Raw genomic sequence first — 13,063 nt, forward strand, 5'->3', positions numbered from 1 at the left:
GCGAACGTACTTGGGAACCCGTCGAGCATGTTGCCAATGCATAGGATCTTCTTGCTGATTTCCACTAAAAGTATCCGAACAAACCCGGTCCGCAATCAGCGCCGACGAGTGGATGTCGACTTGTTCCACTCGTCGTCTTTAAGGGGGAGATAGTGTCATGATATGGCATGACTCGAACCCATGACCTTATGCTACATGGGTCGAGCTCTTACCATTAGACTATGAATTGTAATTTGTAGGATATTATTTTCATTTATGCTTTATCATAGAAAATTTATGTATATTCCAGATCTCTCTGGAACATTCTAGAAGCTTCAGGATTATTCCTAAAAACACTATAAAAGGAGGCACAAGGCATTGTTTTGAACCAAATTGGTTCAACGCCAGTCTTAAGCCTCTTAGCCGCTTGTACTTATCTTTTCACATAATATATTAGCTGTTGTCATCATCTTTCTCTCTCTCTCATCCTCGCTATCTCTCTCTCTCCTCTTCTCACTTCCTCTCTCGGGAATCTTACGCAGTCCTGTCCTCTTAGTACTAATAGTACTGCTCTTGTTAGTACTAATTCCATCTCTGCTTTAGTACTATTCCTGACAGAAGCAATGAACGAGGAGATGTGGACACTATGCAAGAACGAGACATGGGATCTCGTTCCCCACTCACCGCACAAGAAGGCAATCGGCTGCAAATGGATTTACAAGGTGAAGTATAATGACGACAGTTCCATCAACCGCCACAAAGCTCGACTCGTAGAGAAAGGATACACACAAACACATGGAGTCGATTATGAAGAGACCATTGCCACAGTGGCAAAGATGAAGATTGTGCAGACCATAATTGCACTTGCAGCGGTTACCGAAGTCCAAAGACGGAGATATCCTCTCAGAGAGAGAAGGGCCCCCCGGAGATTTCCGGATGCAAAGCATGTGCTGCTAACCGATGAGGGGGAGCCAGAAAGCTTCGAGGAAGCTAAAAGTGACGCCCATAGCCGCAAATGGTTGAGTCCCATGCAGGATGAGATGGATTCCCTGCATGAGAACCATACGTATGAATTGGTGGAGTTGCCAAAAGGAAAGAGGGCACTCCGAAATAAGTGGGTGTACAAGTTGAAACCGGGAGATGCCAGCAACCCCCCGAGATACAAAGCCAGGATCGTGGTGAAGGGGTTCCAGCAGAAGAAGGGCGTGGACTTCGACGAGATATTTGCCCCGGTAGTAAAGATGACCTCAATCCGGACGGTGCTGAGTATAGCGGCAAGCATGGACCTCGAGGTAGAGCAGTTGGACGTGAAGACGACATTCCTTCACGGTGACCTCGAAGAGGAGATCTACATGCAGCAATCGAAAGGATTCGTGGAGAAGGGGAAGGAGCACCTAGTATGCCGGTTGAAGAAGAGCCTGTACGGATTGAAGCAGGCTCCCCGACAATGGTACCGGAAGTTCGACTCCTTCATGAACGATCAAGGGTACCACAAGACACAGGCCGATCACTGTGTGTTTGTGAAGAAGTTCGAAGGAGACGACTTCCTAATACTCCTTCTGTACGTGGACGACATGTTGATCGTCGGACGGGACCAAGCCAAAATACGGATGCTGAAGAAGGCTCTCAACCGAACCTTTGCGATGAAAGATTTGGGTCCGGCAAGACAGATGTTGGGGATGCATATCATCCGGAACCGGCCAACGAAGCAACTGTGGTTGTCACAGGAGAAATACGTGACAAAGGTGCTTCAGCAGTTCAACATGTTAGATGCGAAACCGGTCGGATTGACACTTCCGGCAAACTGCAGGTTATCCGGTAAGCAAAGCCCGAAGACGAAAGCAGAGAAGGTGGATATGATGAAGGTTCCATATGCCTCTGCCGTCGGGAGCTTAATGTACGCAATGGTGTGTACCCGACCGGATATAGGATACGCAGTCGGAGTGGTGAGCCGGTTTATGAGCAATCTCGGCAAGGAGCACTGGAATGCGATCAAATGGATACTCCGGTACTTGAAGGGAACTTCAAATATGTGTCTCCGATTCAGCTCCGGAAAACCTCAACTTGACGGTTTTACCGATTCGGACATGTCGGCTGATTTGGATACCAGCCGGTCTACATCCGGGTATGTAATGACATATGCAGGGGGAGCTGTTTCGTGGCAGTCGAGGCTGCAGAAGACGGTTGTGTTGTCAACCACGGAGGCAGAGTACATGGCGGTTGTGGAAGCCGGCAAGGAAATATTATGGATGAAAGACTTCATCGGTGAGCTCGGTATCCGGCAAGATGAATACTGGCTCTATTGCGACAGTCAAAGTGCCATCCACCTTGCTAAGAATGCGGCCTACCATTCCCGGACGAAGCAAATCCAGCAAAGGTATCACTGGATCCAGGAAAGAGTAGATGACCAGGAGTTCGCGTTGACGAAGATCCACACGGCCGAGAACGGGTCAGATATGTTGACCAAAGTACTGATACCTGACAAGCTGGATGCCTGCCGAAAGCGGATCGGACTAGTAAGACATCCCATGCCGGAGTCAAGGGGGAGTTTATTAGGAAACAGGTCCCTCCGGATGGGAACTGAGAAGAACAATACTTATGAGCAAACTCGGCGGAGGCCGAAACCGGATGTGGAAGACCCGGCTACGGAAGACCCGGTGAGAACCGGATAACGAGTAGCCGGCAACGGAAGACCCGGTGAGAACCGGATAACGAGTAGCCGGCAAGAGCCGGATGGTGAAGACCCGGTGAGAACCGGATGTGGAGTACCCGGCAACAGAAGACCCGGTGAGAACCGGATGACATGTGCCCGGCAAGCGCCGGATGATGCAGGCCCGGTGAGGAGTGCTCACCGGATGAAGGGACATATTCGTAAATATGTTTCTGAGAGTTCATCGGGGCTACATTTGTAAATAGCCGGAAAGTCATATTAGTATAAATATGACTTAGGGCAAACTCGTTTATGTGGATGTTGTCATTCTTGTTGGCGCAAGATTAGAGCGCGTAACAGTGTACAGAGAGAGAGAGAGAGAGGAAGAGGTCGTTGCCTCTATTGTAACCGCCGCCTGTGGCGAAGATCGTGAGCATGAGGTCGTTGACTCCGTGAACTCACTGTTGTAATCATTGTGATATAGTGATAGTTTGGAGTCTGTGGACTCCCGTGGATTTTCCCTCTCAGGGTTTTCCACGTTAAACATCCTATGTTCTCTTCTCTTCTTTGTGTCGTGCGTTCATTATCTGTTTTTTGTGTTCGATTTTAGACTCGGTTGTGGCCGAGTGTTGTGCAAAGGGAGCGTGCATTCCTGTCAGATCGAAGGAGGGTGGATTCTCCCATGCTAGTACAACGGTCCACATTGCACCGAATCGTGGTGCAAGGCTGCCGAGGCATATTTGCACCATTTTTTCATCCTCCACATTGACGCTTATTGAGCCGAGTGCATCACAAAGCTCCTTGATCTTCAAGGTGTAGCTTGTGATGGACATATCCCTTTGTTGGATGTTGTTCAACTCTTGGCGGAGTTGAAGCTTCCTCGCGGTCGTGTTGGCGGCGAAAATCTTTCGTAGATTTTCCCACGCTTCCTTTGGTGTCTCGGCTTCTCAAATGTAACTGAGCATGTGGTCGTGAACACATGTCGCCGAGCAATATATTACTCGACTCGCCGCTTGCTCCCATGTTGCATAGTCGGCGTCTTTCGGGTCAGGCCGGTTTTCTTGTGCTCCTTTGATGTAGCTCCAATAGCATTGACCGACAAGGTATTGATGCATCTTGTACTCCCAAGATGCGGAGTTGTTTCGGTCCAACTTCTTGCTAGGGAGAGCGCTCCCCATTTGAGTATTCATGGTGTTCGATGTAGATTTCTTCCTTCTTCTTCTCTCTTGAATACAAGCTATGTAATCGCACTAAGATAGCAATGAGCCGGTTCTTCTTGAACGTCGGCATAGAGCTGAACACAAGTGGATTGGTGAGATCAAGCTACCAAACCGCTCTAATACCATGTAAAGAATCAATGGTGATTCATGTCAGACCTTGGATCGATGATCCTTGACTTGCCAAGCTTGAGGGGGAGTACAAGAGAGAACTAGATACCGTCTAAACCAGGCACCAACCGAAGTGGACACCAACCGAAAGGAACCGACCTTAGTTGAGCTTGAGGGGGCTTGTTCAGAATCAAGCTCAACCTAACATTGTGTGTGAACACACCCTTCGAGAATCTATGAGCACTCAAAGGTCAAGAGTCACACCACTCTCTACACATTACTATATGTCATAGAATCATATTCTATGACACATAACTAATGAGTTCCATATTCCCCATCACTAATGAGTCTTCACATTCCCCAAGAGAGAGTGGTCGTTATAGTTAGTTAATGAAGAGAGAGGGTGACAATATATATAAAGCACCCTCCTCCTACTTCATACTAAGTCGGTTGTAACTCCTTGTAATGCTACATTTTGTATTTCCTATTCTCCTTGTTAATATACACCTTCTTCTTGAGTACTTCATTTTTCTTTCACCTATTCATCTTGTGTTTTCTCTTCTCTCATCTCTTTCCTCTCACACATATAGACATAACACACATCTCTTCCGCTGCACGAAAATCATATCCGATTCTTTACATTAATATTACAATATTTGGGATCAATGTGTATGTAGAGAAGGTTTGAATCATTAAAGTTTCAAAAAGCTTTACTCGTGATTACCAAATTTGATTCCCTCTAAGAATTCACTACATAGTGTTAAAGTGTCATATGTCAATTTGACGTTAAGAAAAGCTTGGATTTCCTTGAATGTGTGTATGTGTGTGTGCATGCACGCATATGTGTGTAGAACTCTTCATAAACATACAGTCTGACTAGGCATCCTTTTCCTTTTAGGGATGGCTAGTCCTACTTACAGAATATTTTTCTCTTTGGAACATTTTGTAGATTACATTAGTGTTAAAGTTCACCATCGACAAACTTGTAACTATCTCAAAGTAAGTGCTCTCGTATTGGTTTTATTGCCCTGCTCATTGTCTACAACATGGGGTGCCTTAAAGGTAGCTTCAATTTATGAGAAAACAACATCTACTCCAATTATGATAATAAAGCAAATGGTTAGTCAAACACTTTATCAATCATGAGTTGTCACGAGTTAACAAGGCTACTTTAATCATTATACATAGAAAACCATGTCATCCAATAAAACTACTTTTCTTTAATGCACATTTTCTCTCAATACCACCGAAGAGAAAAGGCCATTCCCATGTGGGGAGAGGTTAAAAAGCAGTTAGAAGCACAACACAATGTTTGGACGACAATAATGGAGCATACATTCGTTCACTTTCCATGTTTGAGCCTGATACTTCAAAACACACCCAAGTGCTAAAAGATTGAGTTGTGCCTGACCTAACTCAACTCGTCATTATTTGGGTGACAATATTGATGAAGCATATATTTGTCAACTCTCCCATGGTGGGGAGTAACATCTCATGATATGCAAGCATCCCTAAACATTGATTGATGCTTCATCTGGATCAACAAATTGAACATAATCAAAGATGTTCTAATCCCTTGAGGTACAACCCCTCTCTCATTTAGATCCATTTTGGGAACCACCTCTCTATCAGAGAATTGAAGATTCACACACTCGCACACATTTGAACATTCATGGTAGATTGAATGCAATCTATGGGATAGGGCCCAACCCATAGGAAGGATAGAACTTGAGCTATCTCAAATCATGACATTGATGGTGGATAGATAGATAGATAGTTGTCTTTCTTTCTCTTTCACTGAACTAGTGTTTATATTGTCATGACAATGTGGAGTCCTAAAGTCCAAATTGCAAGACTTCGTCATATGTGTTTGATGACTACGGTCGATTAATTATATGACAAGCATGCAATGATGTAGTTAATTATTGCAGAAAAAATTATTATACACAAACAATCAACAACATGAAGAAACTATGGAAGGGACAAATAGTATGTTAATATGAAAGCATCAAAGGGTGATTGGGGGGGGATTATAGTAATGGGTTACAATGGAGATTAAATCTCGTGTAATCATAAGAGAACATAAACAAATACAATTCAATGGCTTGGTGTGAAACCTATTAACTGTTTACACTATCACCGAGGTTCCTCTTAGAACATTAGGTTGTTAGGCTTAAAAGTTAAGAACTAGCCTAAGTAATGTATCGGCTTGTCAACTCTATTTCTTGAACATACTCAAGGGGTTGGTTGGCTTTTAAGCACACTATCAATCTATCAAATACTTGTCTATCAACATTGTTATAGTGCTTTTACAACATTGTTTGAATTACCTAGTCTATCAAATACTTGCATCTTTCTTTCATCTTCCACTTTGGAATTCCATTATCCTTCACTGCCTGTGGCCGAGATTCCCTCGCCATGCCAGTTAATGATTTGGTAGCAGTTAGACACATCGGTATGTATCTATATGTATGTATGTATGCCCTCAGTTGTGGCCGTGATTCCCTCCCCATGCCTATTAATGGTTATTTGGTAGCAATTAGACACATCGGTATGTATGTGTGTCTGTTATGTATGTATGTATGTATGTATGTATGTATGTATGTATGTATTACATATATACATATATGTGTATATATCTTCTTCACATACCATCCATTGCTGAAAGACTTACAGACACACTAGAGTGAGACTCGTATGTTGATTGATGGATGATGAACCATGGCAGCCACAAGCTTCCATGGAGAAGACTTAAAAGCTCACACTGTAGAGTAAGAGTAAGAATATGCAGGTGTTGATTTGATAATCTAACCATGGCTGCCACAAGCTTCAGCATTAGTTGCAGAAGCAGCATAACACGCTTGAATTCCACCCCTCTCCTTCTTTTTCTCCCACTTCTTGGAAATGGAGACCAGAAGAAGCAGAAGAACCCCATTCCCACAATCAGACGAAGACTCCTTGATACAAGCGTTACTAGATCGGTGCAAGAAAACGCAGGAGAATCATCGTCGTCATCCTCCTTTGTGGGCTCTCTGTTTCAACCTGCTTCTCCCCCGCCATTACTAGTGAACCCACATCCAAGCTTAAGCAACCATGATCTCATCCCTACAACCCTAGAGCAGAGGACCCTGTCGGCCACAAGCTTAATGAGCCTATGGGTGTCGCTAGTGATCGGTGTGCCTTCCTACTACTTGGCAGGAAGCCTGGTGGATCTGGGAATGGCATGGTGGCAAGGGATCTTGACAGTTATGGCGGGTAACTTCCTTCTCTTGTTTCCCCTTGTGTGGACAGGCCATGCTGGGGTGAAGTATGGCATCCCATTCCCTGTCATGGCTAGGGCATCATTCGGCATACATGGCGCGCACATACCGACACTCCTCAGGGGGCTTGTGGCATGTGGGTGGTTCGGGATCGAGACATGGATCGGGGGGCAAGGGATCTATACCCTCCTTTCGTCTCTCCTCGGGACTGGATCCGCCTTCAGCTCGATTTCCTTCATGGGCACCCCTCTTCTTGAATGGCTTTCCTTCTTCTCCTTTTGGTTGGTTCAAGTTGGGATTATTTGGAACGGAATCGAGGGCATTAGCAAGTTCGAGAAGTATTGCGCCCCAATTTTGTTGGTGATGTCCCTTGCCCTATTGGTGTGGGCTTATGTTAGGGCTGGTGGGTTTGGAGCCATGTTGGCTGCCTCCTCTCAATTTGGCCAAGGTGGTGCTAAACAAGGCCAGTTCTGGCAGGTCTTCTTCCCAGCACTTACTGCCAATATTGGATTTTGGGCTACCCTAAGCCTCAACATCACAGGTGCACCAACTTCCCTTTACCAGATTTGCCCACAATATAACTAATTCTAAATGGAAATCACCATGTTAAATTAAAACTGGTCTTGTTCTTCTTTATGACTAGACTTTACCAGGTACTCAAAATGTCAAGGTGATCCCATTGTGGGTCACTTGGGTCTCCCCATCTTCATGGGATTGTTTACATTCGTCGGCTTGGCGGTCACCTGCTCCACCGGAGTCATCTTTGGCTCCATCATATCGAATCCTATCGATCTAATGGCCAAAATCGGTGGTGTCTTGCCGATCCTCACTTCATTGATTGGTGTTACGTTGGCAACATTAACCACAAACATCGCAGCCAATGTCACGGCCCCTGCCAATGCTCTTATCAATTTAAGCCCCAAACTTTTCACTTTCCGAAGGGGGGCACTTGTTACATCTGTAGTAGGAATTCTCTTCGGACCCTGGAATTTCATAAAGAGCAGTGAGAGCTTTATCAGCACATGGTTAGTGGGATATTCAGCACTTCTTGGACCTTTGAGTGGTATAATCATTGTTGATTACCACATAATCCGGAGGCGCCATCTTGAGCTCGAGGATTTGTATTCGACAAGCCCCACGGGAATCTATTGGTACAATAATGGCTATAATTTGAGTGCCATAGCAGCATTTGTATTAACCGTTGTTCCATGTATTCCAGGCTTTCTTTTGAATGTAGGTGTGTTGAAAACAATCCCAAGCATTTTTATAACAGTGTATGATAATGCCTGGATATTTGGTTTCGTGGCTGCGGGGCTTGTGTATCGGATTCTATTCATGTTTCAGAATAACTGGCAGAGACAAAAGTAAGATTAATGTGTTAATTGGAAACCTAATGTGATGCCATCATCCATATTGAAACAACAAGATGTGAATAAAAATATTTTTTGCTTCAAGCTCCGGAATGTTCAGAAGTTAGAGAATGCTGACCTATTTTATGGTTTTATGCTTGTATAATAAATGTGTTGATTGGAAACCTAATGTGATGCCATCAGCCATATTGAATCAAGAAGATGTGAATAAAAATATTTTTTGTTTCAAGCTTTGAAACGTTCAAAAATTTGAGAATGCTGACCTAATTTTATGGTTGTATGCTTGTATAATTAATATGAAGTTTGATTTATGTTATGCTATAGGGCACTGCACTAGCAAGTTCAGTCCCTGTAAATGAATACAGGGTTCTCTTTGGGGAGTTTACAGTCGTGATCAATAATCTTCTTAGACGATTCTTAACAAGCTATTAATATTTTTCAATATCATTAGAAGCGTTTTAGCACATTATGATAAAATTCTTCCTGTTCAAAATTTAGCACATTATGATAATTGTATAATTCTTCATTCCTGTTCACATTTTAGCACATTATGGTCATTAACGGGGGCATTGGATGAACAGGATCTAACCACAATATGATGATGCGCACAATGATCTTGACTTCAACGACTTCTGACTTTTCTCTTCATCAAAGTACACAGAGGCATGCATGTGACTAACTAGACAACTTTTGGCATGCATTAACGTTAAGGGAGTGGTTGATCATATTCAACCACATTCTGAACCCCCAAAGATTTCGTTCACTAGTACTAAGAAGAAACGGGCCAGAAGGCTACACAATGTACTATCAGAAAGTGCTATCTACAAAGGCGATGGTCAAAGCAAAGACCAGCAAAATGTACATACTCTGAACCATTTTTATGCAACGATTTGATATTATTCATCTAATCTTATAGTAGATTAAAATTTAGAAGAGAACTGGAACTTCATGTTAAAAACCAGAAACATCACAAGTGATGGCAATGTGAACTCAAACAGAACTATTGCACTACAAACTTCAATTTAAAAACTTGCAAGTTGCAATTGAATAACCTCCACCCTTAATTTCACAAGAATAAGAAACAAACAAACAGTAAGTGATCAAATCACAGAGCGATAAAATAACCTCAAACAGATTACCAAGTATGTATGTGTACAGAGCATCACCCAAAACAAACCAGATGCTCACACTAGTCCAGACTTGGGTGAACCAGTACAAAATTGTCTACAAAACAAAGTTGACACCTTTGGACACGAATACCATCATAAACAGATAAAATTAAGTGTTCAACACAGGTATTCACTTCCATATGGAAGGAAAGCAATACTAGCAGAGAATGATAGAGATTTCATGATGAAGAAATCATTGTTAATGACAGAAATGGAAATTATTTTTCAGTATCATTCTCAGCCTATCTCAGGATAAAACATGTGAGATCAATGAAAACAATGGCTGACATGATGTTATGAGAGAAAGAGCATGATCAAAATGTTTGGGCAAGACACTATAATTCAATACCAAAATCAAATATGAACAGAATAGACGTGTAGTCCTCTTACCTGCAGAGCTTTTTCTTCATAACAATCAATGGGATGGACAATGCAGTTAAAGAAAATTGTAAAACATGCCGAACCACTTTCGTAATTGAGTAAAGGTGAAATTACATTAGGGACACAAGGAGAAACAATCAAGTGAGGTGCGTTTACAATATGCAACAGAGTTTCGGTAAACCTTCTGAGGATACAAAATTGAGACAGGCAGTGATCAAACATAAAGATGCAAGACAAACTTGCACATTTAGTACATATAAATCATGACACTGGACAATACAAGAAAGTAACAATAAATCATGGTAAATCATCCTAATTAACCTCACATTATTAACTATAGATTATAAATGTGGGAACAACAAGAAAATAATTTGAGTTAAAAAAGTAGACAAAATGTATACGACTGCTTCTCTGAAACCAAAACATAAAACAGGATCACCAAATGAAACTCAGATGATCTGTTTAAACAGGATGGCATTAGAAAAAGTACATGTGCAAAAATGATTGTTCTTCATTAAACTCTTGACAAAAAAACGCTTCAATATTCAACTACAATAAACCAGGTGATAATCCTACTGTGAAACTCCAAGCCACTTAGTAAAAACTTCAAACTCGGTGTAGTCGCTGTCTGAAATCATGGTCTTGTACCATGCCTCCCCAGCCTTCTTGATTGCGTCTTTGTCAGCACCTTCAACCTAAAAATAACACAGAATAACACATTACGACCGAAGGACCAGAATTCATCAAATCAACTAGGAACAATTGCAACAAAATTCCACAAAGCTGCACAATTGTAGGATATACATTAAGATTCTACAATTAAATATCACCTTGCCACATCCAATAGTGCACGAATTCAGCACAAATGACCAGGCATTGCATTCAGAAATTGAAATCAGACCATTCCGACATTATCTACATGCATAACTTCTACCAAACTACAAATCAAGACATCGTACTATAATACAGTATACATCTATGATAGTGATAGAACCTAGTCAAACCCTATCCCATCAAAGATAGAAACAGAATTTACCTCTGCAGTCGATTTCCTCTTCAAATCAAGCTTCTCCTTCTTTGCCTTGACGCGCTGAGCCTGTGCAAGAAGCTCCATCCTCCTTGCAGTCTTGGCGTATGGATTGAGCTTAATGAGAGCACCAAGGTTCTTGATGGGATTCTTCTTCAGCACGCGTCTCTTCACGTCTTTCTTGGTAGGACGCACAACAGACTGGATCTCATCAGAATTGATGATTCTGGAGAGATCGGAATTAGCCAGAAGAGATCGGGGCAAGGTATAGTTCTTCTTCACTTCAGACTTGCAGTCCTCAGTGCCAAAGATGGAATCAAGCTTCTCAAAGGCAGATTTAGTCCAGACAATGAATCGGCCGAGATGACCTCCGGGGGCGAGTTGGAGGAGATTGAGACGATCGACGGACGCGACATCGACGCCAGGGATGTTCCTGAAAGCTTTGACAAGCTTGGCACCCTCGGTGCCATAGACAATGAGGGGGCCACGGCGGGAGACATACCTTCGATTCCTCATCTTACCTTTACCTGCGCGGATGTTGACGCTGGACTTGACCTTCTCCACGTCGTCGTAGGCACCGATCTTGCGGAGGACTTTGACGGCGGCGGAGGTTTTCTCCACGGACTCGACGGAATCGTCCAAGACGAGGGGGACTTCGGGGACGTTGTGGATGAGATGGCCGCGGGCAAGGACCAGGGAAGGCACTGCAGAGGCGGCCAGGGCGGAGACGACGGCATAACGCTTCTGGTTAATGTTGATCTTGCGATGCCAGCGGCGCCATATCTTGGTAGGGGCGAACATGCGGCCACCGCGGCACATGTTGCCGAAGGCTCCCTGTCCGGCGCGGTGCGTACCGCCGCCTGGTACACGAGGAATACGAGAAACGGCCCTACCTGTACCCCACGACTCTGCAGACGTCTGGTGGCCTGCCTTCTTGCTCACCGCGTAGGGTTGCCTCTTGTTCTTGGCCATGTTGGCATGGACGAAGCTGACAATGTCAGGTCGGATCGGGGCCTTGAGGACTTGGGGGAGGCTTGTCGTCTCCGTCATGGCATCGCCGTCAGCGGACTGCACTGTCACCAGCGGTCTGGCCGCCATCGCTGCTGCTGCTGCTGCTGCTGCTGCTGAAGCTGAAGCTGCAGGAGGAGGAGAAGAGGAGGAGCTCAGACCGGACAGAGAGAGAGAGAGAGAAAGAATAAGGAAGAAGAGAAGAAGAAGAAGACAAGGGAATGCAAAACCCTAATAAGAGGAAGGCGAAGGAGGGTTTGGAGGTCTCTTTCTTCCTCTCTCTCTCTGTAGCCTTTCCCCTGCTAGGGCTGACGTGTCGGCGTCCTGGGCCGTCCGATGCCGCCCATCTCCGAGCCCTAGTGTGAAAGCGAACGAGTGAGCGAGAGAGAGAGACCCTAGGACAAATCATATATGTATGTATGTATGTATGTATATACTACACACACGTCCATGCTTGCTTGCCCACCATTTACCATTTGCTCGTGACACGATACGATGATTCCTGGCTTCTGCGTAACAATCGGCAACGGAACCGAACTGCGAAATCATTGTTTAATAGCTTAATGGTTTCAATGGTTTGGTTTGGTTCAGGTTTAGTTTTTTATTAACGGTTCGGTTCGGTTTCAACAGTAAAAAACCGCGGTTTAACGATTTAATGGTTTTTTTTTTTTAATTTAATCTAAAAAAATTTTAAACAATCTTTTCATTTTTAGACCTTTTTCTTGCATTTTAGGAACATCTTTAAAAAAAATTAAAAATTTGACCTATGTTGAAAATCGAAACCAAACCACGAAACCGCGGTTTTTACGGTTTAATGGTTTAACGGTTTGAAAAATGTTTTACGGTTTCGTGGTTCGGTTTGGTTTGGTTCAAGTTTCAAAAAATGTAAAT

At 43.6% G+C, this 13,063-nt stretch overlaps 2 protein-coding genes across 2 annotated transcripts; one reads left to right on the plus strand and one right to left on the minus strand.

Moving 5' to 3' along the window:
- Window positions 1-6,702: 6,702 nt before the first annotated feature.
- NCS1 (permease, cytosine/purines, uracil, thiamine, allantoin family protein) lies at window positions 6,703-8,624 on the plus strand. The gene is given in 3 exon segments (XM_087326140.1): window positions 6,703-7,758; window positions 7,861-8,549; window positions 8,551-8,624. Coding segments are annotated over 3 exon segments (1,743 nt in total). The 5' UTR covers window positions 6,703-6,770; the 3' UTR covers window positions 8,617-8,624.
- A 1,876-nt stretch (window positions 8,625-10,500) lies between these two features.
- LOC147858919 (large ribosomal subunit protein uL4-like) lies at window positions 10,501-12,322 on the minus strand. Its single transcript, XM_087325607.1, has 2 exons — window positions 11,174-12,322; window positions 10,501-10,832 (listed from the first exon to the last, which is right to left on the minus strand). Exons 1-2 carry the CDS (start codon window positions 12,260-12,262, stop codon window positions 10,710-10,712), a joined length of 1,212 nt encoding a protein of 403 aa, XP_087181733.1. The 5' UTR covers window positions 12,263-12,322; the 3' UTR covers window positions 10,501-10,709.
- Window positions 12,323-13,063: the final 741 nt, after the last annotated feature.

This window comes from Azolla caroliniana, unplaced genomic scaffold (assembly GCF_043228905.1).
Source record: "Azolla caroliniana isolate FFs.n. ecotype wild unplaced genomic scaffold, voAzoCaro1.0.p SCAF_10, whole genome shotgun sequence".
In the NCBI taxonomy this organism is placed as follows: Eukaryota; Viridiplantae; Streptophyta; class Polypodiopsida; order Salviniales; family Salviniaceae; genus Azolla; species Azolla caroliniana.